The following is a 26,876-nucleotide window of genomic DNA, read 5'->3' as shown; positions in this document are numbered from 1 at the left end:
CCCCCCCCCCCCCCATCCTCAGGACAGTAGTCTGATGGCCACCCTAATGGGAGCCATCGGTGCAAATCACTCACCACAAACAGCTACCAATCCCACCAGCAGTGGATAAATTATAGTATATACTGTTTAGCAATTTGTTACAATGGTTGACTCTTCAAACAAACGTTCCCTAAGAAACATGTCATATCAGGGTCGTGTGACCCCAGTATGTCCTAATTATACAGAATTAGTTGACTTGTCATTCAGACAATGACTAGTCAAAATTTACAGTGGCTTTAAATGTGGCCAACTATTCAGAATTTTGAGTTGGAACTATACCTTTTATAGTATTAGTTATAATATATTTTGTTTTTATTACAAGTGTTCCGTAATGTACTATAAATGTGTACTGATTTCAGACTTACAGTATTTATTATGAATTACTTTATTTATTATGAAGGATGACATATTTATGATGATCTTCTGGTATTTGTCCAAGTTGCAAAAAAAGCAAAAATAATCAACTAAGAAGCACCTTTCATTTTGAGTGCTAGAATATCAAAAACAAGCATTATTACCATGTGGTTATTCAATATAAACACTTTTATATTCACACAGATTTATACTTGATCATGATATTTAAATTTACAGTGAAAGACTGACCAAAAAGAAAAAACGTAATAAAAATAATTGTTAGAAAATATTGAGAGAGAGAGAAAATAAGTATGCAGAAGATGAATAAAGATGGGGGATTTATTGGCCAAAAGAAGGGTAGACTGGGTAGATTGAATAAGTGGGAGGATCGTCAGCTCTACTGAAGCTCCAGCTCTCTCTGAAGTGTGCCGCAGAGTTGGAGTCCCTCACGCAGTCGCTGCCCTGTCGGCCCCTCTGTGAGCACTAATAGCCTGTGTGTGAGGGTCCGCAGGCCTGTTAGTGCCGCACTGGTGACGAACTTGTAGCGTCACTGCCCAACCTGACCCAGTGCCTGGTGCCGCCACACAATGACTCGTTATGTGAAGCAAATACGCTGCGGTGACCCTTTTCTTCCCCATGTATGTGTCTGTTACATGTGTGGCAATATTCATTGAATTATTTTGTATTTAAATACTTGAATCCTACTTTGTTTGAATGCTTTGCAAAACATTCTTAAAACATGTACACTCTTAAAAATGCTGGGTTAAAAAGGGACAAACCCAGCTATTGGGTTGTTTTGACCCAGCGGTTGGGATCAAAACAACCCAATAACTGGGTTTGTCCCTTTTTAACCCAGCGCTGGGTTATATTTAACCCAGCATTTTTAAGAGTGTACAATTATTTTACACTCATATAATTGAGATGTCTATACAACTTTTTTTCTATGAACAACTCATTGTTATTTATATTCAATCTTATTTATAAAGACAATTTTTAGTGCTGTCAAAAGATTAATCGCAATTAATCTCATCCAAAAGTTTTTGTTTACATAATATGTGTGTGTACTGTGTATATTGATTAAGAATATATAAATACACACACATACAGAATATATTTAAAAACATTATTTACATGTATATATTTATATTAATGTAATTTATATTACATATAAATATATTTAATATATAAACATAACATATTTTTATTAAATATACATGCATGTGTGTGTATTTATATATACATAATAAATATACACATCACACACATATATTATGTAAACAAAAACACGATTATTTGTGATTAATCTTTTGACAGCACTACTATTCCCCATTGACTTAGCTTACCGAACATTATTTGACCCCAAATTCTTAATAATTACAAAAATATATATTATATCAGTTCCATATTAAATTATATCAGTACCAGTGTATCATATATAGTATCTCTCAATACAGAATATATAGAGATTTTTTAAAAAGTAAAATGTCATTTGTTTGTCAGATATATGTATATAAAAAAATCTAAACTTGTGAAACTTGACATTACTTGACCCCATTAAATTCTTAATTCATTATTTATTTATTAAATATTATTAAAGTAGTTAAGCTGTAATTTTTATTATTAAACAATGTCTTCTATTTCCAGAACATATGTGTATGTGTGTATAAACACAGAAAGAGAGAGATAGAAAAATACATAGATAAAAGTTTACTTTTTCATTTATGGATGAGTTTTAGACAAAATATTTATACATTAGCTATTCACCAACATGTTTATTAGACTAGGATAAGGTAACAGTTTATCTCACTTTTGTTTGCTACAAAAATACAAACATCCACCAAGTGTAGAGCGCGCGCGTCACCCACAACGGTGCGATGCGCGCGCCCGCCGCCACCACTAGCGCGCGCCGCCGCTGCTGCGGAATTGACGGGGCTGCCGTCGGCGCGAGAGCGGAGACAGACACTCACCTGGAAAATAATGAACAACAAATTTGACGCGTGAGTAATCACAACGACGCTGCACGTTAGCAGGGATTAGTCGAGCGTGAATGCAAATGCATGCGTTTCAAACGTCTCTTTAACTCAGAGAGACAGAAAAGAGAGAGAGGGGAGGAAAAGAGGTGTGTCTAGAAGCTTTGGCATGGGTTGGGTGGTCACCATGTTTAGTTGCATGATTGGACTCCTAAGATTTTGTGATGGATCGTGTTTTAATGCACGCGGTGAATGCAGCATGCAAATGACCGCTTCTGGACCCAGCTCTGCATGCGCAGGGCCTCCAGGCCGAGGACGGATCACCGGTTACGCGTGTGTGTGAGCAGCGGGGGCAGGTGCTCTGCGACCCGGGCTCCAACTCTCCTCTGCAGCCTGCTGGAGTGACATGTGTCGGTGTAGGCTGGTTATAAACACGCGAGGGGTTGTGCAGAAGCGAAACACGCTATACTGTACATGGCACGTGGAAACGAAACTACTGTATAATCATGTGTAATGTAATTATGTTTGTAAACTTCTCGTGCGCAACCGCTGACCATTATAAGCGCAGGGTCAAATAAGGTAGTGCAGTCTGTCTCTGCAAACTCAGACAGGGCCTCTTTCCTCTGTAATAAAGTCGAATTTTATAACAACATCCTTTATAACAATCCTCAGAAATGTAATTAACTTACCCTTACAAAAAATGCGTGGCAGTGGTACTATCATGAAAGTGTGTAACATGGTACTGAAAAAAGCGTGCATTGTAAAGCTACCTTGTATTACCTAATTTAACATATATTCCTATCTATAAAGCTAATGTATAAAATGACACTAACATAAAACGTACTGAATGTACTCTTTCTGTTAATGTTTTTTTATATGTACAGTAGTAATTGGTTAGTAAATAATATACACGCACAACCTGTCAAATAATTACGATTTTTCAGTGTTTTTAAAAGACATCGCCGAAGCTCACCAAAGCTGCATTTATTTGATCAAAATACAGTAGAAATATTATATATTGAAATATAACAATTTAAAAGAATGGATTTCTATTTGAAGATATTTTATTCCTTTGATGGCATATCTGAATTCTTTAGTCTTCAGTTGAAGAGCAAAAACAGTTTTAACATAATAATAAGAATTTTTTTAGCAGCAAATGATCGTATGACACTGAAGACTGGAACAATGACTACTAAAAATTCAGCTTTGCCTTCACAGGAATAAAGTACATTTTAAAATACATTTAAGTGGGAAATGTTGTTGTTTTTTTAATTGTAATAAAATTTGACCATACTGTATATTTTTGATCAAATGTATGCAGCCTTGATGAGCAGAAGATTTTATGTCATATATAAATGGTCACACAATCACACACATGGTTTTGATTATTTTTTTCTTTTTTGTATAATTGCCACTGCAAATATTATTTCCCTGATTGAAGCCACAGTGATAAATATAGCATATTGTGGCTGAGTGGAATTGACAGTTTTGCCTTCTTTTAAGCCTGAAAGATGATGACAGTGGAGATCACGACCAGGACAACAGCTCACCGAAAGACGGGGAGAAGGAAAAAAATGACGAAGAAGAGAAGGACTCAAACACTACCAAGAGAAAGGTATAGATAGATAGATCACTTAAACTGAATGAATAGACAGACAGAAAGAAATCATGTGTAAATTATAATAGATTGTTCCATATAACTATGAGCTGCTCTATATCTTCAGGCGGCGGTCCCAGGGGCCGGTGAGCACCCTCTTCAGTACAACTACTCGTTCTGGTATTCTCGTCGCACACCAGGACGGCCAGCCAGCACACAGAGCTACGAACAGAACATTAAACAGATCGGCAGCTTTGCTTCGGTAACCTACAGACACACAAACTCACACTGACATATTTATTCAGACTCACGTACTGAAGATTCAAACACAGGCACAGTGGGGGATGAAGTTAGACTGCGTTACTGTAGGTCACATGATCACATGATTGACAGTTCAACAGCTGCCCTGTGTTTGTAGGTGGAGCAGTTCTGGCGTTTTTATAGTCACATGATCCGACCGGGTGATCTGACTGGTCACAGCGATTTCCACCTGTTTAAGGAAGGAATCAAACCCATGTGGGAGGTGAGGATTTTTAGTTCACATGTATGTATGCTTCTTTTCCTAATGACAGATAATAGAATTTGTATTGTATTGCATTATAGGATGATGCTAATAAGAGTGGAGGTAAATGGATCATCCGGCTTCGTAAAGGCCTGGCGTCACGCTGCTGGGAGAATCTGATTTTGGCCATGCTTGGCGAGCAGTTCATGGTGGGCGAGGAGATCTGTGGGGCCGTTGTGTCCGTTCGCTTCCAGGTACTGCAATATTTCCTGCAATATAGTTTGTTTCTTTTATAGCATGCAAATAAAACCTACTATTTGCTAAATATTATTTTATAAAATAGCATATCGAATACAGTGTCATTTGCAGTAAGCAGTATGGCAATTGTTCATTAAGAAAATTGACAGCTCTTTTTGTGTTCGTAAGTGGAGCTATTATAATGTAAACAATAGTTTTTCTGTATTGTAATGAAAATGTGTGCTTTTGATTGAAGGAGGATATCATTTCTATCTGGAATAAGACGGCCAGTGACCAGGCCACCACTGCTCGCATTAGAGACACTTTACGCAGAGTCCTCAACCTGCCTCCTAATACCATTATGGAGTATAAAACACACACCGACAGCATCAAGTGAGTTATACAATACACTCAGATATTTATGTGTATGTATACTACCATTCAGAAGTTTGGGGTCAGTAAGATTTTTTTTTTTTTTGAAAGAAGTTGCTACTTTTAATCAGCAAGGATTGGTTAAATATAATATATATATAAATATAATGGTCCAAAAAAGTGACAGTATTTATAATGTTACAAAAGATTTCTATTTTACATAAATGCTGTTCATTTGAACTTTCTATTCATCAAGGAATCCTGTAACAAAAAACGTAACATGGTTTCCACAAAAAATATTGTGCAACACAACTGTCTTCAACATTGATGATAATAATAAATGAGAAGTAAATCAGCATATTAGAATGATTTCTGAAGGATCTTGTGACACTGAAGACTGGAGTAATGATGCTGAAAATTCAGCTTTGAAACAAAGGAATTAGTTACATTTTAAAATATATTAGAATTCAGTTGCTTTTAATCAAATAAACACAGCCTTGGTGAACATAAGAGGCTTTTTTTTTTTTTTTTTTAATGTTGAAAAATCCTAATTATTCCAATTATTTTGAATGGTATTTTATGTGTAAGTCATATTAAATGGTAAAAACTGTCTGTCAGTTACAATGAGTTATATAGGGGAGAGTGGGGGGAAATGTGTCAGAAGTTCTACTGTCTTCTTAAACTAGAAAAATTATCCATAAATTCATACATTTACTATATGGAAGGTAATACGACTTTTATCAAACGAGTCAAATAATTTCAAATAATTTTAGAATTTTTGTCAGATTATACATATTTAGGTCTATAATATGTTTAATATATTTTCCCCCTAGATTTTAGCTGTGAGATAAAGTGCATCAGCTTTGCATCTAAATGAAGGAAATATTACAAATACAATTACAAAAAAAGATTTTACTATATTCAAATATTCTGATTATTTAAAAAAAACTCCCGATTTATTAATGTGAAGATTGTGTATCAGTTTACTTGAGAATAGAATTGTGCATTATTGTATAGTTTCCCCCCCTCATTCTTATTGTTTTTATTTGTAGTGTTGATATATTTGACAGTATTAATATTCATATGTTGTGTGTGTGATCTTCCAGGGCTTGGGAAGATTTCCATGGTCTAGTGAACGCAAGTGGAGGCCGCTAGTTTTTCATCTGAAGAGTGTGTGATGGGTATAAACTCAAGACTGACACATAATCACTCACACTGAAGCTGCACAGTTCTAATTATGATATTTAGATTCATTCCCAGCATGTTCATCACTGGGTAAAAGCACTACCTTTTTTTCTCCATCTAGATTATCAAGATGTTTTACCCACCGAAGATGACGTTTCCGAGGAATTGATCTGTTTTTAAAAGAAAAACGAACGCGACGTCATAAAAAAGGGTCAACATGAAAAATGTTTACTATTGAAGATGTACGGCTTCTGTTTTTATAATCATCCAAACGCCACATCACCTGAAAACTCTCACAGAAGAAACTAAATCATCAACATGTGAACGAATGTTTTCCAGTCAGTCGTTAGCTGGAGCTCTCAGAGGGACACAGCGGGACCACATAGTTCAGCCACTGTGACATGAACTAATGGCTGGGAACTGCCACTGTTTTCCAAGAAGAAAAACAACAACATGCCCTTGTGTAGTACAGTCACATTTAACTGAATTAGGTCACATTGAGGTTGCAGGTTGATGGGGATATTTTACTATAGTGCAGTATTTTAGCTACAGTGTTGAGTTGTTTTAAAATAGAACTGTTGTACAAAAAAAGTATATTTCTAAACGTATTCGGAGAGCTCTATAATGGCAAACTTTTTATTTCTCCTGAGTTGAGAGAGTGTAAACCCAAAGGACAGTGCCCTGTCAGGGATGGGTACCACGCTGCCTCTTTCACTGTGCCTGGCCTTCGCCTCCGGCAAATCACTGATTTTCAAGATCGCTCGACATCCTGGCACTCCGCTGGAGGAGACCACACTGGAGACGTGACTCATAGGACTCCAAGCCCTGTTTTAGAAATCACTCAAATAACTAACAAACACTGATCTGTTAATGGGGCTGTGTATCAACACCTGCTTTATTCTGCCTGAAATTCAGTGCTGGACAGCTGTATTAGAGGTACATAAAAAAGTGGAAAAGGAAAGGTTTTTAATTATGATTGATCATAGCAATAAATGTTGATTATGCAGCTGCTGCTAATTTTCAGCTGTGGTGTGAATCTGGTTTTGGTAGTATTTCAGTCTTGTGTCATTTAAAGAATGGTAATTACATGTACAGCCCGGTTAATGCTATCTGAACTTCACATGTAGGTATGATTTTGGCTCCGAAAAATTGACAGTTCTTGCGTCGCTCTAACTGGGAATAGAATCTGGGCTAAATTATGAACAAAGAAAGTTTCCTCAATCTTTATTACATGCAGAAAAACATCCATATTTGTATGCATTTTTTTGTATTACACAAGAGTGCATTGAACATTTAACCCTGTAAAGACTTACATAAAATAATATTAAGAAAATATTTTTCTTTTAATGGAACACACTAATGAGACTTTAGAAAAAATATATGTTTTAACAAGTTTGCTTATGTCTTTTTGTTGAGTATCATATTTGATACATAAGGCTTTAATGATCCATATAGTGTATGATACAGAGTTCATACTTGAGAAAATTCAGAGGCCCAAACTGAGAAAAAATATGCACTTTGCTTCAGTTTCTTATATTTTTTTATGGCCAAAAAGTAAGAAACAATTCTGATAGTTTGTAATGTAAATCAATAAAATCTTTTTAACAGTATAACACTACTTACATAAAAAGCATAATATCAGATAATAACAATAACTTCTTAGTGAAATGATATTTAAATGCTTTTTTTATGACCAAAGCTTTAGTTTTTATTGTGGGGCAAAACATTTAATGCAATACAATACAATGATGATTGAGAGATGAACAAATTAATGTTACTCAAAAGTTTGTTGTATCATATTTGATACATTTTAACATGATTAAAAAAAAACTTATGTATGGATAATCAAGTAAACCTAAGTTGCTTTAGTCCAGTAAGTGTTCATCTTGAAATATTACTAACAACATCAAAGTTATTTTTATGTTTACTTAATAAAAGCAGTAAATCTAAAATTAGGGCACCATGACATAAAGGTGTATATATTTAGAATGATACTAAAAGGCCTTTTACTTGCTAAAATTGTATGAACTAGAAGGCATGTAGTAGATTGTGTAAAATATATATATATATATTTTTTTTTATCATGTTGGCCTTTCAAATTTGTCTATCAAATATGTTCAGTTTTAGTGTGCAAATGTCCAGAGGTGTAGAGAGGCTCTGTACAGAGATTCCTGATGTACACATGTTCAGATGCAATTAGCTCAGAAAAGCATCAGCCATCTACATTCCCTGCAGTTGTCATAGAAACATCTTATTATAAGTCACCATAATTCTAGATTGTTGGGTTCACACTTCACTTCAGACCTGATGTTAGCAGGTGAAGCAGATGTATTTCATGTCCTTGAAGCTTTATAGCATTTCCACTTAGCTCATCTCAAAAAACATATGATTCTGCAAACAGAAAGGGATAAATGATAAATCAGTTACATATTAATAAAATAGCAGCATCTGTGTGTGGTTGACAACTTACCAGCAGGAAGGCAGCAGCTAATAACAGCACTTTGGTGTTCAAATTCATTCCTTGAGGCACTGAGAGAGAAAGAGATGTTTTTAATAGCCACTCTTTCAGCTGTTGCCACAAACTGAAAAGTCACACTACAGTATATAAGGATCTACACTTAGTTTGGTCTATAAGCAGACTAGGAATGCTGGACTATATAGTTGGTTTTAAAATGAGTCCATATTGACAAATTATATATATATATATATATACTAATTTGTTGAATTGGTGGGTTTTTGTTAAATGTGAGCCAAAATCATCACAATTAAAAGAACCAAAGACTTAAACTACTTCAGTCTGTGTGCATTGAATTTATTTAATACACGAGTTTCACAATTTGAGTTGAATTACTGAAATAAATGAACTTTTCCGCAACATTCTAATTTATTGAGATGCACCTGTATATATATATATATAGTGTGTGTGTGTTAAAAAATTATATTAAATTAAAAAACATTTTTACTGTCACGCTTGATCAATTTAATGCTTTTTGATCAATTTAAATGGTTTAAATTTTTTTTTTTTTTTTTTGTTTTTTTTTTTGAATGAATTGAATTGAATGAATGAATGAAAAAAATTGTTTGGCAATAATGCATTAAATTGATCAAAAGTGACAGTAAAATGTAGAATGTTACAAAAATGTATTTCTAATGTACTTCTTTTGAACTTTCTTTTCTATTAAATAATGCTGAAAAATTATATATATATTTTAAAAATATTTTTATGTAATAATTTATATAGATAGGTCACTTATTGTTATGTTGTTGTAGACCACTTGATATGAACGTGTATATTAATCTTACCATCCAGTCCAAAATACTCATGATCCATGTTACATTCCTCATTATATCCAGGCCACCTTTTCCATATGCGCCCAATACTCTCACCGATACTGGAAACCAGCTGATGCCCCCAATACATGAGAATAATTAGAACAGAGTATATTAGAACTGCATGTAAAAGGTGGGCGATACAAATGGCCTGCTGGAGGGTTTCTGACCTGCAGCTCCTGCTCAGAGAGGCAGCGAGTGTTGCAGCAGGAGCCCTGGATCCTCACGGCCGAGATGCCCTCGGAGTCACAGACCTCGAAATACGGCGTGAACATGCTCCACCTGATAAACACCTCAGGGCTTATGCATACACTCTTTTGGTTTTAGAAGATTGCATAAGAAGAGTTTTCTCTGAGCCTAGAGAATGTTCATTTGTGTGTGACTGATATTATTTTAGCCTGATATGACCTGATGCTGAAAGGCTCGGTGTGTGACAACAAACAAACATGGCATGGTCTTTGTTCATGATGGTTTCATCTCAGAAAGTTCACCACGTCTCTCCCTGTTCAATCTGAGAGAGATTACTGGAGGGTTTTTTTGTGTGGCGCAGTTAGTAGATACACAATGGTGACCTTATCTGACAGAATAGTTAACATCATGATGAAACACGATGTGGATGGCTCTGTCTTCATAATAGATTTACAGTACAGGAGATTACTTCATCCATTAGGCAACAGTTAGATCCGGTCAAATAATTTGATTGGACCAGGGCTATTATACAGCAGTTAAATAAAATTAAAACCATAAAAACATTGTTTTTTGTTTGTTTGTTTGTGTTTTGTTTACTTTCAATAATAAAAAAAACATTGTTTTTTAACATTGTTGTTCCTTGAAATAAAATAAAAGTTCAGAAAAATAAACAAACAAACAAACAAACAAATAAATAAAATTAAAATAAAAAAAACATTTAATTTTGGCTAGTTTCCAAGGCAACCTTTCTCATTTTTATGTAGATTACCTTGATATAGTAAAATAACTAAAACTAAAACTAAAACTGAAATAAAAAACTAATAAAAATATAGTCAAATAAACAAAAACTAAAAAAGAAAGAAAAAAAACAAAGAGTTACTACAACTAATTACTAAAAAAAAGACAACATTTCTAGTTTTCATTTAGTTTAACTTGATATACTAAAATAACTAAAACTAAAACCAAAATAAAAAAAATTATAAAACCTATTTAGACATTTTAAAAAAATTATACAAATTTATAAAATAATATATTTTTTTTTACTAAAATTAAAATGAAAACAGAAAATAATTATAAAAAACTACTTCAAAATATTAAAAAACTATGAGAGTATTGTTTTGTAGCTAGTTCCCTAAGCAACAATTCTCTTTTAGTGAAATAAAAAAAAATCTACGTATGTTTCGGGTAAACAAAAACTAATAAAAATGACAAAAACACACAACAAGCTTTAGCTAAAATGAAAATGAAAAATGTAAGTAAAAAAAAAAACTATAAACTAAACTTTAAAAACTAAATAAAAAAATATAATACAATATACGGTAATCATATTGTATTTATAATTGATACTAAAATAACATGGGACCCAGACAAGTGTGCTGATATTTTTTTTATAACACTGGGATGTTTGCATATTCAAACTCCCTAAATATAATGTAAAACCACAGTTAATTGTTTTACATGTCAATCAGATGGCTGTTTCCTGTCTGAGTGGTTGATTCTTACAGTGTGGATTAATATTCTAGCTGCATGAGACTGAGTTTGCTGTTGATCTCTACCTTTGGTGAACTGTCCCAATCAGCTCTCTCTCTGGTGTATAGGCCCTTATTTCCATCAGGCAGCAGCCAAGCCAGCACATCTCCGCTCTCAGGGGCCTCTCAAACAGAAAGACGCACTCTGCGTCCTTATCAAAGCCTTGTAGTGAACAAGATCGAGCTGGACCGCAGCACTGCATACACATGCATGAGCTCTCTAACAGAGACAGGAACACAAAAAGAGGTTTTGTGACACAGTTGTGTTCAAAGTTTACATGTGGCTGCTTTGGTGGCTTTGACAATGTATACAATCATCTTAAAGACTGTTTCACGATATGACCATTTACAGAACGACACACATCCTGTCTCTTATATTTACCTTCCACAGCCACAAAGAGCTGATCACTGCTTTCTGTGGAAATGCTGTATGTTCTGCGGGCTACACACTGAGGACCTGATGCATCACAGAAATACTGTATAAACCTTTAATAAACATTTTTATATTTACACAAGGAATGATATAATGTATCTCAAACAAACTTCAAGCTATTCCACTAATCATAAATAAAAATATATTGAATTTAAAAATCAAAACAGGTATGTAAATATTTTTGAATACTCATTAATAGATTAGGTGACACCAAAAAAAATTTATATATAAAATATTATTTCATACATTTTTAAAACCATTTTAATGTGCTGATTTGGTGCTCAAGAAAGATTTCTTATTATCAATATTAAAAATGATTGTGCTGCTTAATGCTTTTGTGGAAATATTTTTCTATTATTATTCTTTGAAGGACAGAAAAGAACAGAATTTATTTATTTAAAAAAATGATAAATGTCTTTACTGCCACTTTTGACATGACATCCTTGCTAAATAAAAATATTCATTTCTTTTAAAAAAGTTAATAAATAAATTCCTGACCCCAAACTTTTAAACAGTAGTGTATTTTCATTATCTTAATTATTATAATTATCATTAGTGTGTGAGTAGTGTGACTATTATAATAATTATTATCTTAATTATTATAATACAGTATATAATTTCATAGAGATCAATGATCTCTATGAAGAATTTCAGTCAGGTTTTAGGCCCCACCATAGCACAGAAACTGCACTTGTTAAAATTACAAATGACTTGCTTCTTGCGTCAGACCAAGGCTGTATCTCATTGCTAGTTTTGCTTGATCTTAGTGCTGCGTTCGACACTATAGATCATGACATACTCATAGATCGATTACAAAACTATATGGGTATTCAAGGGCAGGCTTTAAAATGGTTTAGATTCTACCTGTCCGATCGCTACCACTTTGTTTATTTAAATGGGGAGTCATCTCAATTATCACCAGTAAATTATGGAGTGCCACAAGGATCTGTCCTAAGTCCTCTGCTATTTTCAATATACATGTTGCCACTTGGTAATATTATTAGAAAATACGGGATTAGTTTCCACTGTTATGCTGATGATACTCAACTATATGTCTCAACAAGACCAGATGAAACTTCTAAATTATCTAAGTTAAGAGAGTGATGATTTTTGTTAAACATCACCTTTAAAGGTGTTATTTTTAATTAAAAAAATGTTCCTCATGAAAAATAGTCTAATCTACATTTATTTTATAGATGTTTTATTCACCTTGCAGTTCTGGTCTGGCAGTAATATGAAGTCTTGTGACTGTTCTCAGAACAGACAGTTTTCCCACTCTTTCATTGTCTGTCTCTTTCCATCCAGGTCCTCCATCCTGTCCTCTTGTCCTGCCTGTATCCCGGAGCACAGGAGTGAGGTCCTGCGTGTCTGTAGTAGGTCTAATCTGCCTGTGGAAAGCTCTGAAGAGCATGTCAATATGTTTCTCCCTTTCCAGACCAAACGGAAGAGGCTGAGTGGTCACAGATGGGGAGGCCTGATTGGGAGAGAGAAAACACAGGAGGTAAAAACATGGCATATGAAAGTCAAAGTACATTTTTGTCAAATGTCACTAAAATCATTGTAAACTGATATGTGCAACCCATTTTATTTCTATAATATAATGTATTTTCATGTAAAACAGGATATTCAATGTGAAAAGTTATAGGGAGGGGTAGGAATGCAGCCAGACCAAATGTGAGTTTCCTAAAACACTTCCCATTCCACTGTAGCTTTCTGATAAATCTAGTAAATTATTAGATACTAGAATATTATTGGCAAACTGTTTATGTTCCTCATTTGTAAGCCACTCCGTATAAAAGCGTCTGCTATATGAGTGAATGTACATGTAATATCATGATCAAAAATGGCAAAGAATCATTTTTATACACTATAAGACCAAAGAGTAAATGTCAATTTGACTGTAATAACGTTTTTTTAATACGTGTCCCTTTGTGAAAAGCTTTTCATAACCAGAATTTTATATAACAATGTATTTATGCATTATATCCATAAAAATGAAAACAATAATATAAAAAGAATACAGAAAATGATCAATAAAAACATTATTCAAATGATTTAACTGTACTTAAGAAGAACATTTATTTAATAATTATTTTTATGCATTATTATTTATATATTATTTAATACCATTATTTAGACACTATTACATATGCTAATTATTTAAAATATATATTAAGATTAAGATTACTACACATCAAAAAATAAATGCATTAATTAAGTTAATTTTTATTCTAATATTTTAATTTTATTTATTTATTTATTTTTTTGCTGTAAATTTTTTTTTTTGGAAGCCATGAAAAAATAGCAAAAATTTTGAGAAAAGGGGGGAAATAATAATAATTGACAAATTACTTTTCTTTTCATTCCACTCTGGATCAATTCTTTTTTTTATTTTTTAATCAAAAGGTTTGTGATTAAGCCATAATTTGTTGTATAACTATGATAGACCTTAAAGGGATCATTTAACCAGAAATGAAAATTCTTTCATCATTTACTCACCCTCATGTTATTCCAAACCTGTATCAGTTTCTTGTTCATGTTGATCACGAAAGAAGACATTTTGAAGAATGTTAGTAACCAAATGCATAATATGGAAAAACTACAATTGAAGTCAATGGCTATACTCTAAAAAATGCTGGGTTGTTTCAACCCAACATTGGGTCAAATATGGACTAACCCAACCGTTGGGTTAAATTTTTACATTAAATTTTTAACCCAGAAGTTGGGTTAGTCCATATTTGACCCAAAGTTGGGTTGAAACAACCCAGCATTTTTAGAGTGTACTAGCAACTGTTTATTTACCAACATTCTTCAAAATATCTTTTTTCGTGATCAACAGAAGAGTTTGGAACAACTTGAGGGTGAGTACACAATGACAGAATATTTGGGCGAATTATCCCTTTAACTCCTTAACCAATACTAATTCAGCTGCTAAATAACAACAACAGTGTAAAAACATAATATCCTACCATTTGAGGTCCTGCGGTTTTAGGAGCTGCTGGGCAGGTGCAGTAGTGATGGGATAAGGGTTTCCTTTACTGAGAAACAGCTTCCAGACAAGCTTCAAATACTGTGTTAGTAGTTGTAATGCTACTCCTACAATGAACACCCCCCTCCTGCCCTGCTCTCTCCTTCCCGGATCTGGTCTTTGTCACACAGAAAAGTAGATAATAGATCCTCCTCAAGTTAGTGGGGGGTAGAGGAGTGACATTACCTAACCTGAAACAATTCACATGATTTCATGCAGAAGATCATCATTTACGTGTGAGAGAAGATTAAAGTTTTTATTTTCAGGAAAGCATCAACTGTTGAATCACCACACAAAATGAAAGCTGATAAAGAAATTGACAAGCAAATAGCATGACCTTCATAATCATCAACATCTCATCAAATCTCAATTAAGCCAGTCTCAAATGGCTTCAGATCCAACCAACTCTCTTCTCTGGAGACCTTGGATCACTTTTGTTGGCCTGTAGCACTACTAAATTGAAGTGCTGAGAGCTCCTTTGCCATAGCATGAACAATCTGATGGCTTTTTGTCTCCAGAGCATCTTCAACAAAGTCCTCCAGACTTCTGCTGGAGTTTCTCTGAGTCTATCATTTAGTTTTACACTTGCGTTCAGCCTGTGATGTCTCCAGGTGTGATTTCAGGCAGGTATTTTTTGGGGTCTCCAGGGAAGGGCTGAGATGGTGCCTGGTTAAAATGTCCCATCAGGAAGATTGCGATGGTGCCCAGTATAAACAGCAGCGCCATGACGATGAAGCACATCCTGTCAATCACCCTGGCAACCAGAAACCATTCTTCATTTTCCTGCAGGGCGAGAAGAAAGGATGACTGGAATTCAGACGTCAACACCAGTTTTTCTGGGATTGGAAGGTTAAACCCTAACACAAACATCTACTGTTCTTGTGTAAATGAGACAGACACATTCAGCCTCATGTTTGGAGAATTCTGGAACAGTCACTCACACTTTGAAAGTCATTTTGGTGCTTGGCACTTTCCACAATGTGTTTACAGGAAGACACACACTGCTGCACTTCTGGTGAAGCTGAAGCCAAACTGGATTCCAGATCCTGTGCTGTGTTCCCTCCCAGACCATTTTCTGAGGTCAGACCACAAAAGAGTACATTTAAGGCCAGGAACCACCTTATTAAAAATGTTTTGTTGTATTTAACATGAAACATTTTAATTAATAATATATTTTTAAATTAATATTATCTAAAAAAATATCTAAAAACAAGTATTTTAAATATATAATAAAATATTATATTAAAATATATAATTTATAGTTTATTTCAAATTTAGAATTATTTAAAGGATATACAATTTTTTCTAAATATTTTTAACAGAAGTCTTTTATTCTGCATCAAAAAGAAAACAGTAAAAATATATAGTAAAAAAAATATATAGTAAAAAAAACAGTAATATGTTGAAATATTTTTACAATTTAAAATAAAAAACACAGTTTTTGATTTTAATATATTTTAAGATATATATGTCATGGCAAATCTGAATTTTCAGCAGCCATAACTCTTTTTTTTCTCAATTTTGCAAACAGTTGTGATCCTTAATATATTCTGTGGAAATTGTGATATAAATTTTTGAATGCAAAAGAAGAGCATTTATTTTAAATATTTGTTTTAAAATCTTTTCCAACCTTATAAATGTCTTTTCTCTTACTTTTAATCAATTTTAATGCATTCTTTCTGAACAAAAGTATTAATTTCTTTCCAAAATAAATTAAATAAAACTTACCAATACCAACCACAAACTTTTGAATTATAGTTTAACTCACGTATTTTCTCTAAAGTGTTCTTCAGCAGCCCCTTTCTCTCCTTCAGTCTACTGAACATCAGTTCTGAGCGTGCTGTTCTGAACATGTATTCATCAGCCTTTGCTATTAATCCCAAAGAGCTACGTCTCCTGCGGCGAAGCGGGGTGCCGTTGCCCAGGGCAAACATTTTAAAATCCCCTTCCTCCTGCTCAGGTGTCCAGCGCTGCATCGTCATCCTCAGCAGACGAGGAAGGATGTTCAACAAGACCTGAGTAGCCCCAAAATGCAGGGAAAAGCGATTATTTAATAATAACCTTTTCATTCAGTCATTTTGGATTGGACAAAAAGCATAAAGTAAAAAATGGTTAGATAATTCTGTTGTACCTTTCTGATGGTGTTGCTCATGGGGTGTGTATTTGGAGTTCGCAAAGAAACATTCAACACCACCACAGAGTTCATTACAGTTATTGTGGTCACCGACATCACAAACATCAGATACCTGGCAAAAGAACACAAATTTTTCCAGAAAATGTGTGCTGGAAAACACAATAGTGTATGTAAACTGTTTTATCTTATGTTGCACACATTGAATACAAGTTGTATCGGAAACTGCTGAAATGATGTAATGAGTGAACAAAAGCACAGTCTCACTTTCCGATGAGAGGAACAGCTTGGGAAGTTTCTGGCACTTTCTTGGCAATAAGGAACAGGAAGACAGTCTGACCGAGCAGGATCGCAATGGTCATAGTACATTTCTGTCCTCCAGCTATTATAAACAAACAATTAGTTCAACATACTAATCACAAACATACTGATCAGAAACTGATTCATTTCATAACTAAATGACAGGTTTGGTTAAAGTGATTGTCTTACTGCAAAAGTTACAAATTCACTTCATTATGATTATCTTGATGCAAATTAGGTAATGTTTTTCATTGATAAAGACATTTATTCACAAGTTTCTCCTATTGTCCCTACTGGTCAATGGCTCTGGATGACATTACTAGCCACACAAAAATCCCTCTACATTTGTAAGAACTTGCTGAAATGGCAAGTCTATTGGACATCAGTCACGGTGACATTTGTTAACATTTGCTATGGAGCCTGACCTTTGGCCGGCAGGAAGTAGACGAGCAGCCCAAGGGATGAGAAGAGGACACAGGGCACAATGATATTGATGATGTAGAACAGCGGTTTCCTCTGGATGATGAGGAAGAAGATGATCTCCTGGTACTCCAAATCATCTGGGCTGTATCGCTTGTTCACGACCTTCTTAGCAGGGCGGTGCTTAATAATCCATTCCCCATTCTCTGACCAATCAGGGCACAGAGTAAAATGCATGTTAATGAACAATTATGATTATTAGTGCTGTTTGCTGAGAGAAGCATTAGCCTACTATACTCATCCTCAGGGTTAGGGATCTCACCACATTAAAGGGGTCATATGATGTTGCTAAAAAGAACATTATTTTGTGTATTTGGTGTAATTAAATGTTGACTTAACTTTTATAAAGAATATCTCCTTGGATTTGAGACTTTAGTCTTTGCAACTTTACAGATTCTTCTTTCTGGGTGCTTCTTTATGCACCAAGAGCTTGTAACACTCCAAAGAGAAAAGAAAAATTGAAATCGCATCATATGACCCCTTTAAACTTTGGTAAATTGGTAGTGAGAAGAAAGATTATCCAGAATTCAGACATCAACACATTTTTATAGGGAAGTTAAAATGTTAAAATTACTTTTCTAAGTAGGCTAATTGTATTTGTTTGTATTGTACGATAAAATATCTACACAAAAATCCTTACCACCTTGAGAACCTTAGCAACCACCTAAAACACCACAGTAAATGCATAGAAACAACTGTATGTAAGTTTTTTTTTTTACCTTGAAATATCAGTTTCATAATATTCTGAAGGTACACTGACTTCTAATGAGGCGAATAGTTTCTGTTTTATCTTCCACGCTCCCCCCGAATGTTTGTTCTGGTTTGGAGAGCGGGAAAATGGCGGATTGCTTTAGGGCAGCAACAAATGCACATCATGTACAGCTATCTACTGTAATTATGACAGTGATATATTTACTGAATTTACAGTAAAACAAGTCAAGTAAAATTTATATAGCACTATCACAATACATATTGTTTCAAAGCAGCTTTACAGAAGATCATGATGTTAATGTTTATAAAATCTTAATATCTTGCCTTATGGTCACATAGCCAAAGACTATAGAATACCCAAGACGTGTCACTCCTATAGTTTTGAATGGGGAAATAGGCAACGCTCAATATGGCTGCTCAATCGCAGGAAACCCCGCCTTCTGAATGAAAGAGCCAATCACTAATCGGTAAAGTCAGCGCGTCACTGCAGCTGCCGTTAGAAGTCCCGGTTGCTATAGAAACAGCCAGAGTTCTGAGACGTGCTCTTAGGACTGCGCATGCCACTGGCTGATCTAGCCTGAAAAATATGCTTTTTATAAGGCTATTTGAGCAAAAGTAAAAACATTTATGACACAGTTGTTGTCAGATTTCTTTGGTGATTTCAAATATGAAATTTAATTGTAAGCTTAGTGAACAATTTTGGAGAATTTGATGTTTCCCCATTCAAAGAGATAGGAGTTGCACGTGCATGCCCGAGAGGCGTTTCAAAGATGGCCGCCGAGTGACATGACTTGTCTTAAAAGGACTTTGACATAGCATAGAGCTGGGCCATTATATAGTTATCCTTTTTGTGATGATACAAGTAATCAAACTGTTGAAATATGCTATATTGTATATATCGCCCTACACAAGTATATCCTACTTTACATAAAGAACTGGGTGATAATAATAGGCTAGTTACATTTTGTGATCTGATGGCTGTTTGGCAAGTTGACTGTATGTTAACTAAGATTTGAAGGACTTTAATTTACAGCAGTTACGGTTTTACAATTCAAATAGCACCCAGCAACTATATTTTACTTTTTTTGTCTTTATGGTAAAAAAAAAATTATAATAATGTGCTACTGGAAGTTTAGTACCAGTAAAAGCTTCTGGGTCAATCTCAATCCACTCCATGGTGACGTTGTCTTCGTCTGACAGCATCAGTTTAATTTCATTGGCATTGTACGTCTCAGACCTGCCAAAGCAAAAAGAGTGAAAGCCAGAATAGAACAAGCTTCTTGTTCTATTTCCATGTATTTCCACCAGTCAACACTGTCAAGACTGGATCAGCCGTACCTGAACACCATGCTGCAGTTCTGCCAGTCGAAAGGGAAGTAGTTGACTTTGATGGCACAGGAGCTTTGGTAGATGGCAGGAGGCAACCAGACCACGCTACCATCAGGATCTATTAGAACGTTAGTGTAGAGCGCCACCTCAAATCGCCCATCCACACTTCACAAACACAAAAAGGTAGGCCTATTTTATAGGTCACATTTGATGGACTAAAATACTCAGATTTGCACATTTCAGACTAGTTATTTTCATAACTATAAACTACAGCACAACAAAGTTGAAGATACAGTGAGATTTTTTAGAGTTTAGTTTCTGCCTGTTGGGTAATCTGCATAATCAAATCGATCAGTAATTTAGTCTCTCACTTGTTCTCCAGGCCGATGTCGGGTAGCCAGATAGCTTTAGAGGGAAGCCGCATACGTGTGATGTTCTCATAGACCTCAAACCCTGTCCTGTTAGCCCAGCGGAGTCGATAATCATGCCATTTCTGGAAAGAGAGAGAGAGAAAGAAAGGTATTTTGCTCTGAAATCACTGTTTACATATACACAGATGTGATTATTCCTACCATCTCAATCCAAACGCAAGTGGTGAGGGTCTCTTCTTTCTCATTCTGAACATGAAGAAAGGATGATAAACCATAGAGTCACATATTACACACATATTTACATTGTGTATACACACACATGCAGAGCTTTACCAGAGAAATGAGGTTTGTGAGGGTCATCTTGATCTTCACATCGATGATGTCACCATGGTTCTCCATAGGCCCTATGTTCTTGTTGTATCCCACCATTAGATCTCTGTGCAGAGATCCTTCTAGATTACAGATCCCATCTGAAACACACAGCATACCATGTCAATCCAATTCTTCATTTTATTATTCATCAAAAAAGTTACAAATAAATAAATACAAATTGTTCACTTAATTTAATTTGAATAAGGAAAACTTTTCCACAAAATTAGTAGATAATTTGAAAAAGAAAAAAAAAAACGTAACATTTGAAAATGTTTTATTGAGCATCAATATGCACAACTACAACTTTGAGTGTTCACTGTAAAAATTATTACTGTGATAAGTTATCACAACTTTAGCACTAAGTAATAGTTTAGTTATAAATAAAAGTTATAAATTGTTCGTGGTTGATTATTTATTTGATTAAATTTAGTTTAAAATATCAAATCATGTGGGATTCAAAGAAGATAATGAAACAATTTCAAGCAAAATAGTTTACATTTCATAATATTTCATATTAAGATTGTAAGGTAAATTACAAAACACAAGATGTGTTTTGCATTTGGATAAAATATGAAAATGTCATAAATGCTCTAAATGTTCTTAGATTAGGTTAAAATCATTGCAAGTTATTTATTACCATAAAATTGAAGTTAGTTCTGGGGAAAGTGCATTTTGTGGATTTTCCAGTGTGTGGATTTTCTTCATTTAATTTCAAGTTTTCTGTTTTGATCCTGTGCCTGTTGGAGATGTTTTGGAAGTTTGTATTTCCCCCCTCTTCTATTATGTAATGTAATTACATTCATTTATGTATTAAGTGTAACTTATGTCTAAATACCCATTAGGCCCACTGTATTGAATCCTAGGGTTCAACATTTTGTGCTATGAGTTTTTTGTTTGTTTGTTTTTCCAAATTCGTTTCAGAATCGTCTTCTTGCTGACCTTTAGTCTTGGTCTGAGTACACACATATTACATCTTTACAGTTAAAAAAAGTATTTTTATTGCTAACTTAAATGATTTTAGCAAATGGCTGCAATATAACAAAGAGTGAAAAATTTAAGGGGGTCTGAATACTTTCCGTACCCACTGTATGTTTATAGACACGGCAAGCTTTTACTGTATGTAATACTCGTACAAATCAACAAGGATTTAAAACCCTATTTAACACCCTGTTTGACAGTTTAGCATGCTGACTCTCCATTCTCTAACTTTAACACTTCATAAAGACAAAAGTGTGAACATGTAAAGTCCAGTGGTGCCATAAAGGATTTGTCCGCCAGAATTTCTTTTCAGTTTGCTTTCTACAACATATTGTTTATGACGGTCTGCATGTGTTGAACTGAATTAGTTCACTCAATAGCTGGATTTCTAAAGAAAGCGTTAGAACAAACCCATGGTGACCCACTAAAAACTTCACAAGTTTATAATCCATGTGACTTCGTGTATCACAAACCCTCAGAACTCAGAAAAACATATTGTATTACCTGAGAATAAGAATGATAGAAGCATCCATAACCAGACGGTTTTTGTGGAAGTGATTGGATCCATGTCTAATATCCTCAGAGCAGCATTAGTGAAGAAGGGCTCTCCAGCACCTCAGTCAGTGTGTGTGTGTGTGAGGGAAACACAGTTGTTTAGGAATGGGAAGGGTTACGGGAAAAATAGGTGTGGTTCCAAACTTGAATCCTCGTTGTTATTTTCAGAATACCCACACAGTCTGTACCCATACAGTTCCTCACATTGTCAGCTGTCACTATACACACATGCACACACACACACACACACACACACACACACACATTGAAGACCTCAAAACGAGGTCACAGGAACTAGTTGTATTCTCTCTGTGTTTCTCTCTGATGTAAAGCAGAAAGATTACAGGTTACAGTATTTCCCACAAGTCAGTGCACAGATGGTGTCCCAGGCATGATTTGTGGAAGGACGCGTGTCATCAGCTGTCATATGTTCATCTCTGTCTAACGATTGTCTTCTGGGGAGACAGAGAGGGTCGTAACACCATCAATTCCTTCATTTACAAATTGGGAAATTGGCTTTGCTTCCAATCTTGAGGTGTTTAATGAAGATTTCATGCATGTTTTATGCATGAATAGACAGTTTTCTGGAATGTTTGAGTGTGTGAGCAGATCTGTGAGCTGTACTGTGGGTCAACGGGTGCTAATGGGGATCACATCCTCTAGTGTATTATTTTAAACCTAATGGCATCTCTGAGGCATACATTTATGACAGCTGCACTTAGTCAGCTATGTTTTAAGATGTCTTGGAGATAAATCAAATGAGAAACTTGGATACATGTCCATTTTTTCCAAAAAAGTCTGACATTTCAAAACTGAGGTTTGGAGTCATTTAATCATTCACTCAGCTGATTTGTTAAAAACAGATTTATTCAAAAATAAACATATACTGTACAGTAACTGTCTTTATGAAAAAGTAATTCAATCATTCACTATTTGGAGAAAATGTTGTTTCTGCTTTGGATGTTTTTGGAACATTTTCAGTTAGTGGAACAAAAAAGTAACTAATATTCTAAAAAGTAAGTCACTCAAAATAATTTTTACAGAACTTGTACAACAGCAATTTCAAGCATTCGTTGAAAGTTGAAAATCGGAATGGATATTACTGCCTCATACGCTGGTTCACCTGGTGTCTGGTGTAAATGAACAGTTCAAACAAACAAATAAATAAATATAAAAGCAGACAGACAGACTAACCAATGAATGCATGATGGGGATTGATGGATGGATGCTTTATTCGACATCCTTTGATTAAACTATGGATTTAATGTGTAAAGCTGTCTGAATAATTGTACCAACGGATCGTAATATCTGATCATAGACAGAGTGTTCAGAAATATCATGTGTTGCCACCCTGCACCATTACAGTCCTTCACCATTGAGTGTCGGGGTTTATTTTTAACACTTTGGAATTTTGGAATGAAGGATTCTAGACTGGTTGTTTGTTTGAGGATCAGAGATGCGGGGCTTATTAATACAAAATCTTTCCATATAATTCCATTAGAATAGAATAGAATCCTTGCACTATCTGATAGTAGTGTTGATTGAGATTTGCAAGAGATGGATTAAAATGGAATTCTAAACTAGAGTGTGAGAGGAGCTAGTTCATCCAATCCTGTCAATCATTACGCAATAATATATTAACAGCTGTTTGCATCGCTTCTGTGACAGTTCTTCTGGCATCCACTACCCCATCTCATGCATTATTTCTATCCATTCAGAAGTACAGGAGGGCCCAAACTGATCCCGAAACACACTCAAGGATTATATAAACATGTCAACCTGTGCAACTACAGTTGATTGGCACTGAAAGTGAATTTACATTGCTCTGAAGAAACCACTTAAGAATGCTTTTTAAAGGTGGAACAGACAATGAGCTTCAACTGTCAACTATCAAGTACTAATGCAGCATGCCATTTCTCAGTGTTCCTTTAGGATCCTCCAGAATCTTTAGTGCTCATTCTGAAGCCCAGAGGATTGTCATCAGCTCCAAATAAAGAATCAGAATGACGTTTTAATGTAGGGACACCTGTCGTGGAACAGCCCAATTAGCACAGTTCCCGTATACTAAAACACCTCAGACATTAAATCTGAGCCAACAAAAAAAGCCCCGAGTTTTCCAGCACTGCTTCCTGCTGACAGAGATGTTCAGCTGCCATGAACTGACATGATCATAGCAAGTGCAGTTTCAGTGGAGGTAAACAAGCCTTTAAATAAGGTGATTTCTCGCAGCAATTACTTCCTTTTCCCATAAATCTGAAATAGAAATGTTATATGAGAGTAAGCGGTAGTGCAAGGATAAATATGAGTAGAAATTAAAAGAATGGGTTGACAAATACAACAGGAATTAAAGGTTAGAATGGTGTGAAATACACGCCTGGAAAAAGGAGAAAGGGAAAAATGAAAAGGGGAAAGGAGGAGAAGGAATAAAGGGGGAAGAGAAAAAGAAAGGAAGAGGGAGGGAGGTTAAAATGAAAGTGAATTGCTCAATTTAATAAAAAAAATATATTGTAGCTCATACTGTATACTACAATGCCATTTTTTTCAGAAAAATTGAAATAACAATTACTACTATATTATAATACATTCAATTTCTGTCTATATTAATCATTGTACTTATACACATTATTATATCAATGTACTGTTCATATACTTTATTTATATATATATATATATATGTATGTATGTGTGTGTGTATATACAGTATATATATATATATAGTATATGTGACCCTGGACCACAAAACCAGTCTTAAATAGCACGGGTATGTTTGTAGCAATAGCCAAAAATATATTGTATGGACCAAAATTATCGATTTTCCTTTTATGCCAAAAATCATTAGGATATCAAGTAAAGATAATGTTACATGAAGATATTTTGTAAATTTCCTACCATAAATATGTTAAAACTTAATTTTTGATTAGTAATATGCATTGCTAAGGACTTCATTTGGACAACTTTAAACGTGATTTTCTCAATATTTAGATTTTTTTGCACCCTCAGATTCCAGATTTTCAAATAGTTGTATCTCGGCCAAATATTGTCCTATCCTAACAAACCATACATCAATGGAAAGCTTATTTATTCCGCTTTTAGATGATGTATAAATCTCAATTTTGAAAAATTTACCCTTATGACTGGTTTTGTGGTCCAGGGTCACATATATGTATAATATATATAGGTATAAGTAATTAAAAAAAGAGTTCCTGACAAGCTCATGACGACAACATTTATTTCAATATGATTAAATCTTTTACTCCATTTCATTTTTTATCTTTGTTTTCATATAAAAAATACAAAGAAACACAAATAAATATATAACAAACATCAAATATAATATCTGTACAGTTTGCAGCTCAGACAGGAGGATCAACCTCTGTCCCAGTGTAATAAGTTAAGTCAGGGTGGACATACAGTCACCGTCAGTCCAGTCTCAGTATGCAGTGACCAACTCCAGAAGAGTCAGCTGTCCTGTGATGACTCTAGCAAGGAGGTCCCATCCAATCATTTCCATAGCAGCAGGTCACATTAGAGAATTTAAGATGTTGGGGATGCCATTTCAGCTCAAGTATAATTTCAGCAGCATACATGAGTGTGTTTTACGTTTTGAGAGCATCAATGGCGACGGCAATGATGCGTGGCATGCTGCGGTAGAACGCCTCATTCTCTAAACCCACCAAGCTGTAAAAGGTCAAAGGTCGCCCACCAACAGTGGCCTTGATCCGTGACTGATACAAACCACGTTCATTCTTAGAATTCAGGTCAACCAGCACCTGAGATGATGAACACACACAAAGAGATACATACAGAATTAAAATACAACACCACAGAAACAACATACATTACAAACGTTTGGGGTAAGTAGATTTTTATTTATTTTTTAGATTTTTAGTTTTTTTTATGTAGATTTTTTTAACAAAGGTGCATTAAATTGATCAAAAGTGAAGGTAATGTAGAAGGCATTTATAATACTTTTTTTGGTCTTTTGAACTTTCTACTCATCAAAGAATCCTTAAATACCTAAATATTAAGCAGCACAACTGTTTTCAACATCGATAACAATAAGAAATGTTTCTTGACCAGCAAATCTGCATATTAGAATTATTTATTAGACTGGAGTAAAGACAGGTGAAAATTCAGATTTGCCATCACAAGAATAAGTTACATTAAAATATATTAAAATAGAAAACAGTTATTTTAAATGGTCACATTATATTTCAGAAAATAACTTTTTAAACTGTATTTTTAATCAAATAAATGCAGCTTTGGTGAGCATAAGAGACTACTTTCAAAATTACAAAAACTTACAGACCCCTAACTTTTAAACAGTGTATATACTATAATCTAATACAACTTCTATACAACAATGTATACTTATATGATCTGTCTGTCTGTCATGTACATAAATATCATATTTTTTACTTGCAAATGCAGTCTAAAACCTTCTACGACACACACACAGACTCACCTCCTGGAAGATCATGTTTATGCTGTTAGATGGAACAGACAGGATCCAGTTGTACATCTCTTTGGTGGTGCTGATCAGCTGAGCTGATTCAGTTACTCCTGAGCAAACTACAAAACACAAAGAACAAAGCCTTACAACACAGTAAATCTTTAAAAACAGTAAATAATAAAAACTCATATTCCTTAATATAAATCTAATATTAACCTCATATTCCTTTTCAAATCATATGAATGACTCAGCTGAAGTGTGTAGGCTCCATGACACAATTTCCAATGAATAGAAATGCTAAATGTAAATGAAACGAGAAACTGTACCTTTGTCACTGGCTATTAGTCTATTAGTCTGGACATTCATGGTTTAACATCATTCTGCAATACTATTGCAATAATACAACTGCACTGTAAAAAAAAAAAAGTATT

General features: G+C 34.5%; 4 protein-coding genes across 5 annotated transcripts in view; 1 reads left to right on the top strand and 3 right to left on the bottom strand.

Annotated features, from left to right (window-relative positions):
- Positions 1-2,289: 2,289 nt before the first annotated feature.
- On the top strand, positions 2,290-7,558 carry eif4e2 (eukaryotic translation initiation factor 4E family member 2). Of its 2 annotated transcripts, none has more exons than XM_016564255.1 (8): positions 2,290-2,390; positions 3,867-3,978; positions 4,088-4,222; positions 4,379-4,483; positions 4,564-4,716; positions 4,956-5,092; positions 6,178-6,241; positions 6,378-7,558. In XM_016564255.1, the coding sequence occupies exons 1-7, from the start codon at positions 2,371-2,373 to the stop codon at positions 6,224-6,226; spliced, it is 711 nt and encodes a 236-aa protein (XP_016419741.1). In that variant the 5' UTR covers positions 2,290-2,370; the 3' UTR covers positions 6,227-6,241; positions 6,378-7,558. The 2 variants fall into 2 exon arrangements, with proteins under 2 accessions (XP_016419741.1, XP_016419740.1); XM_016564254.1 differs by having other exon boundaries at positions 6,178-6,252.
- Positions 7,559-8,296: 738 nt separating this feature from the next.
- Positions 8,297-14,878, bottom strand: LOC107749146 (phospholipid scramblase family member 5). The gene is made up of 8 exons (XM_016564245.1): positions 14,707-14,878; positions 12,947-13,211; positions 11,687-11,761; positions 11,332-11,524; positions 9,757-9,868; positions 9,560-9,659; positions 8,727-8,785; positions 8,297-8,647 (listed from the first exon to the last, which is right to left on the bottom strand). The coding sequence occupies exons 1-8, from the start codon at positions 14,707-14,709 to the stop codon at positions 8,621-8,623; spliced, it is 834 nt and encodes a 277-aa protein (XP_016419731.1). The 5' UTR covers positions 14,710-14,878; the 3' UTR covers positions 8,297-8,620.
- Positions 14,879-15,016: 138 nt separating this feature from the next.
- On the bottom strand, positions 15,017-22,054 carry chrng (cholinergic receptor, nicotinic, gamma). Its single transcript, XM_016564211.1, has 12 exons — positions 21,942-22,054; positions 20,421-20,557; positions 20,289-20,333; positions 20,088-20,209; positions 19,726-19,881; positions 19,527-19,624; positions 17,622-17,822; positions 17,164-17,278; positions 16,897-17,011; positions 16,534-16,780; positions 15,707-15,840; positions 15,017-15,548 (listed from the first exon to the last, which is right to left on the bottom strand). The coding sequence occupies exons 1-12, from the start codon at positions 22,003-22,005 to the stop codon at positions 15,357-15,359; spliced, it is 1,626 nt and encodes a 541-aa protein (XP_016419697.1). The 5' UTR covers positions 22,006-22,054; the 3' UTR covers positions 15,017-15,356.
- A 3,318-nt stretch (positions 22,055-25,372) lies between these two features.
- prss56 (serine protease 56) overlaps positions 25,373-26,876 on the bottom strand; it is an 11,657-nt gene continuing 10,153 nt past the window's right edge. Inside the window, exons 14-15 of the mRNA XM_016564305.1 lie at positions 26,458-26,564; positions 25,373-25,762 (exon numbers count right to left, since the gene is read on the bottom strand). Coding sequence (XP_016419791.1) covers positions 25,589-25,762; positions 26,458-26,564 — 281 coding nt within the window. The 3' untranslated portion in view covers positions 25,373-25,588. The remainder of the gene's footprint in view (positions 25,763-26,457; positions 26,565-26,876) is intronic.

This window comes from Sinocyclocheilus rhinocerous, unplaced genomic scaffold, assembly GCF_001515625.1.
Source record: "Sinocyclocheilus rhinocerous isolate Xijiao unplaced genomic scaffold, SAMN03320098_v1.1 scaffold919, whole genome shotgun sequence".
NCBI classification, from domain to species: domain Eukaryota; kingdom Metazoa; phylum Chordata; class Actinopteri; order Cypriniformes; family Cyprinidae; genus Sinocyclocheilus; species Sinocyclocheilus rhinocerous.
Note: the sequence above shows the minus strand (reverse complement) of the source record. Positions and strands in the feature narration are given on the sequence as shown.

Coding starts and splice junctions, on each gene's coding strand:
- eif4e2 (XM_016564255.1), top strand. CDS start 2,371: ATGAACAACAAATTTGACGC. Junction 2,391..3,866: donor ATGAACAACAAATTTGACGC/GTGAGTAATCAC, acceptor CCTTCTTTTAAG/CCTGAAAGATGATGACAGTG. Junction 4,223..4,378: donor AGATCGGCAGCTTTGCTTCG/GTAACCTACAGA, acceptor CTGTGTTTGTAG/GTGGAGCAGTTCTGGCGTTT.
- LOC107749146 (XM_016564245.1), bottom strand. Junction 11,762..12,946: donor TGCCAGACCAGAACTGCAAG/GTGAATAAAACA, acceptor GTGATGCATCAG/GTCCTCAGTGTGTAGCCCGC. Junction 9,869..11,331: donor ATTGGGACAGTTCACCAAAG/GTAGAGATCAAC, acceptor GGTGTTTATCAG/GTGGAGCATGTTCACGCCGT.
- chrng (XM_016564211.1), bottom strand. CDS start 22,005: ATGGATCCAATCACTTCCACAAAAACCGTCTGGTTATGGATGCTTCTA. Junction 20,210..20,288: donor CTTGCGTTTGGATTGAGATG/GTAGGAATAATC, acceptor CTCTCTTTCCAG/AAATGGCATGATTATCGACT. Junction 19,625..19,725: donor AACTGCAGCATGGTGTTCAG/GTACGGCTGATC, acceptor TTGCTTTGGCAG/GTCTGAGACGTACAATGCCA.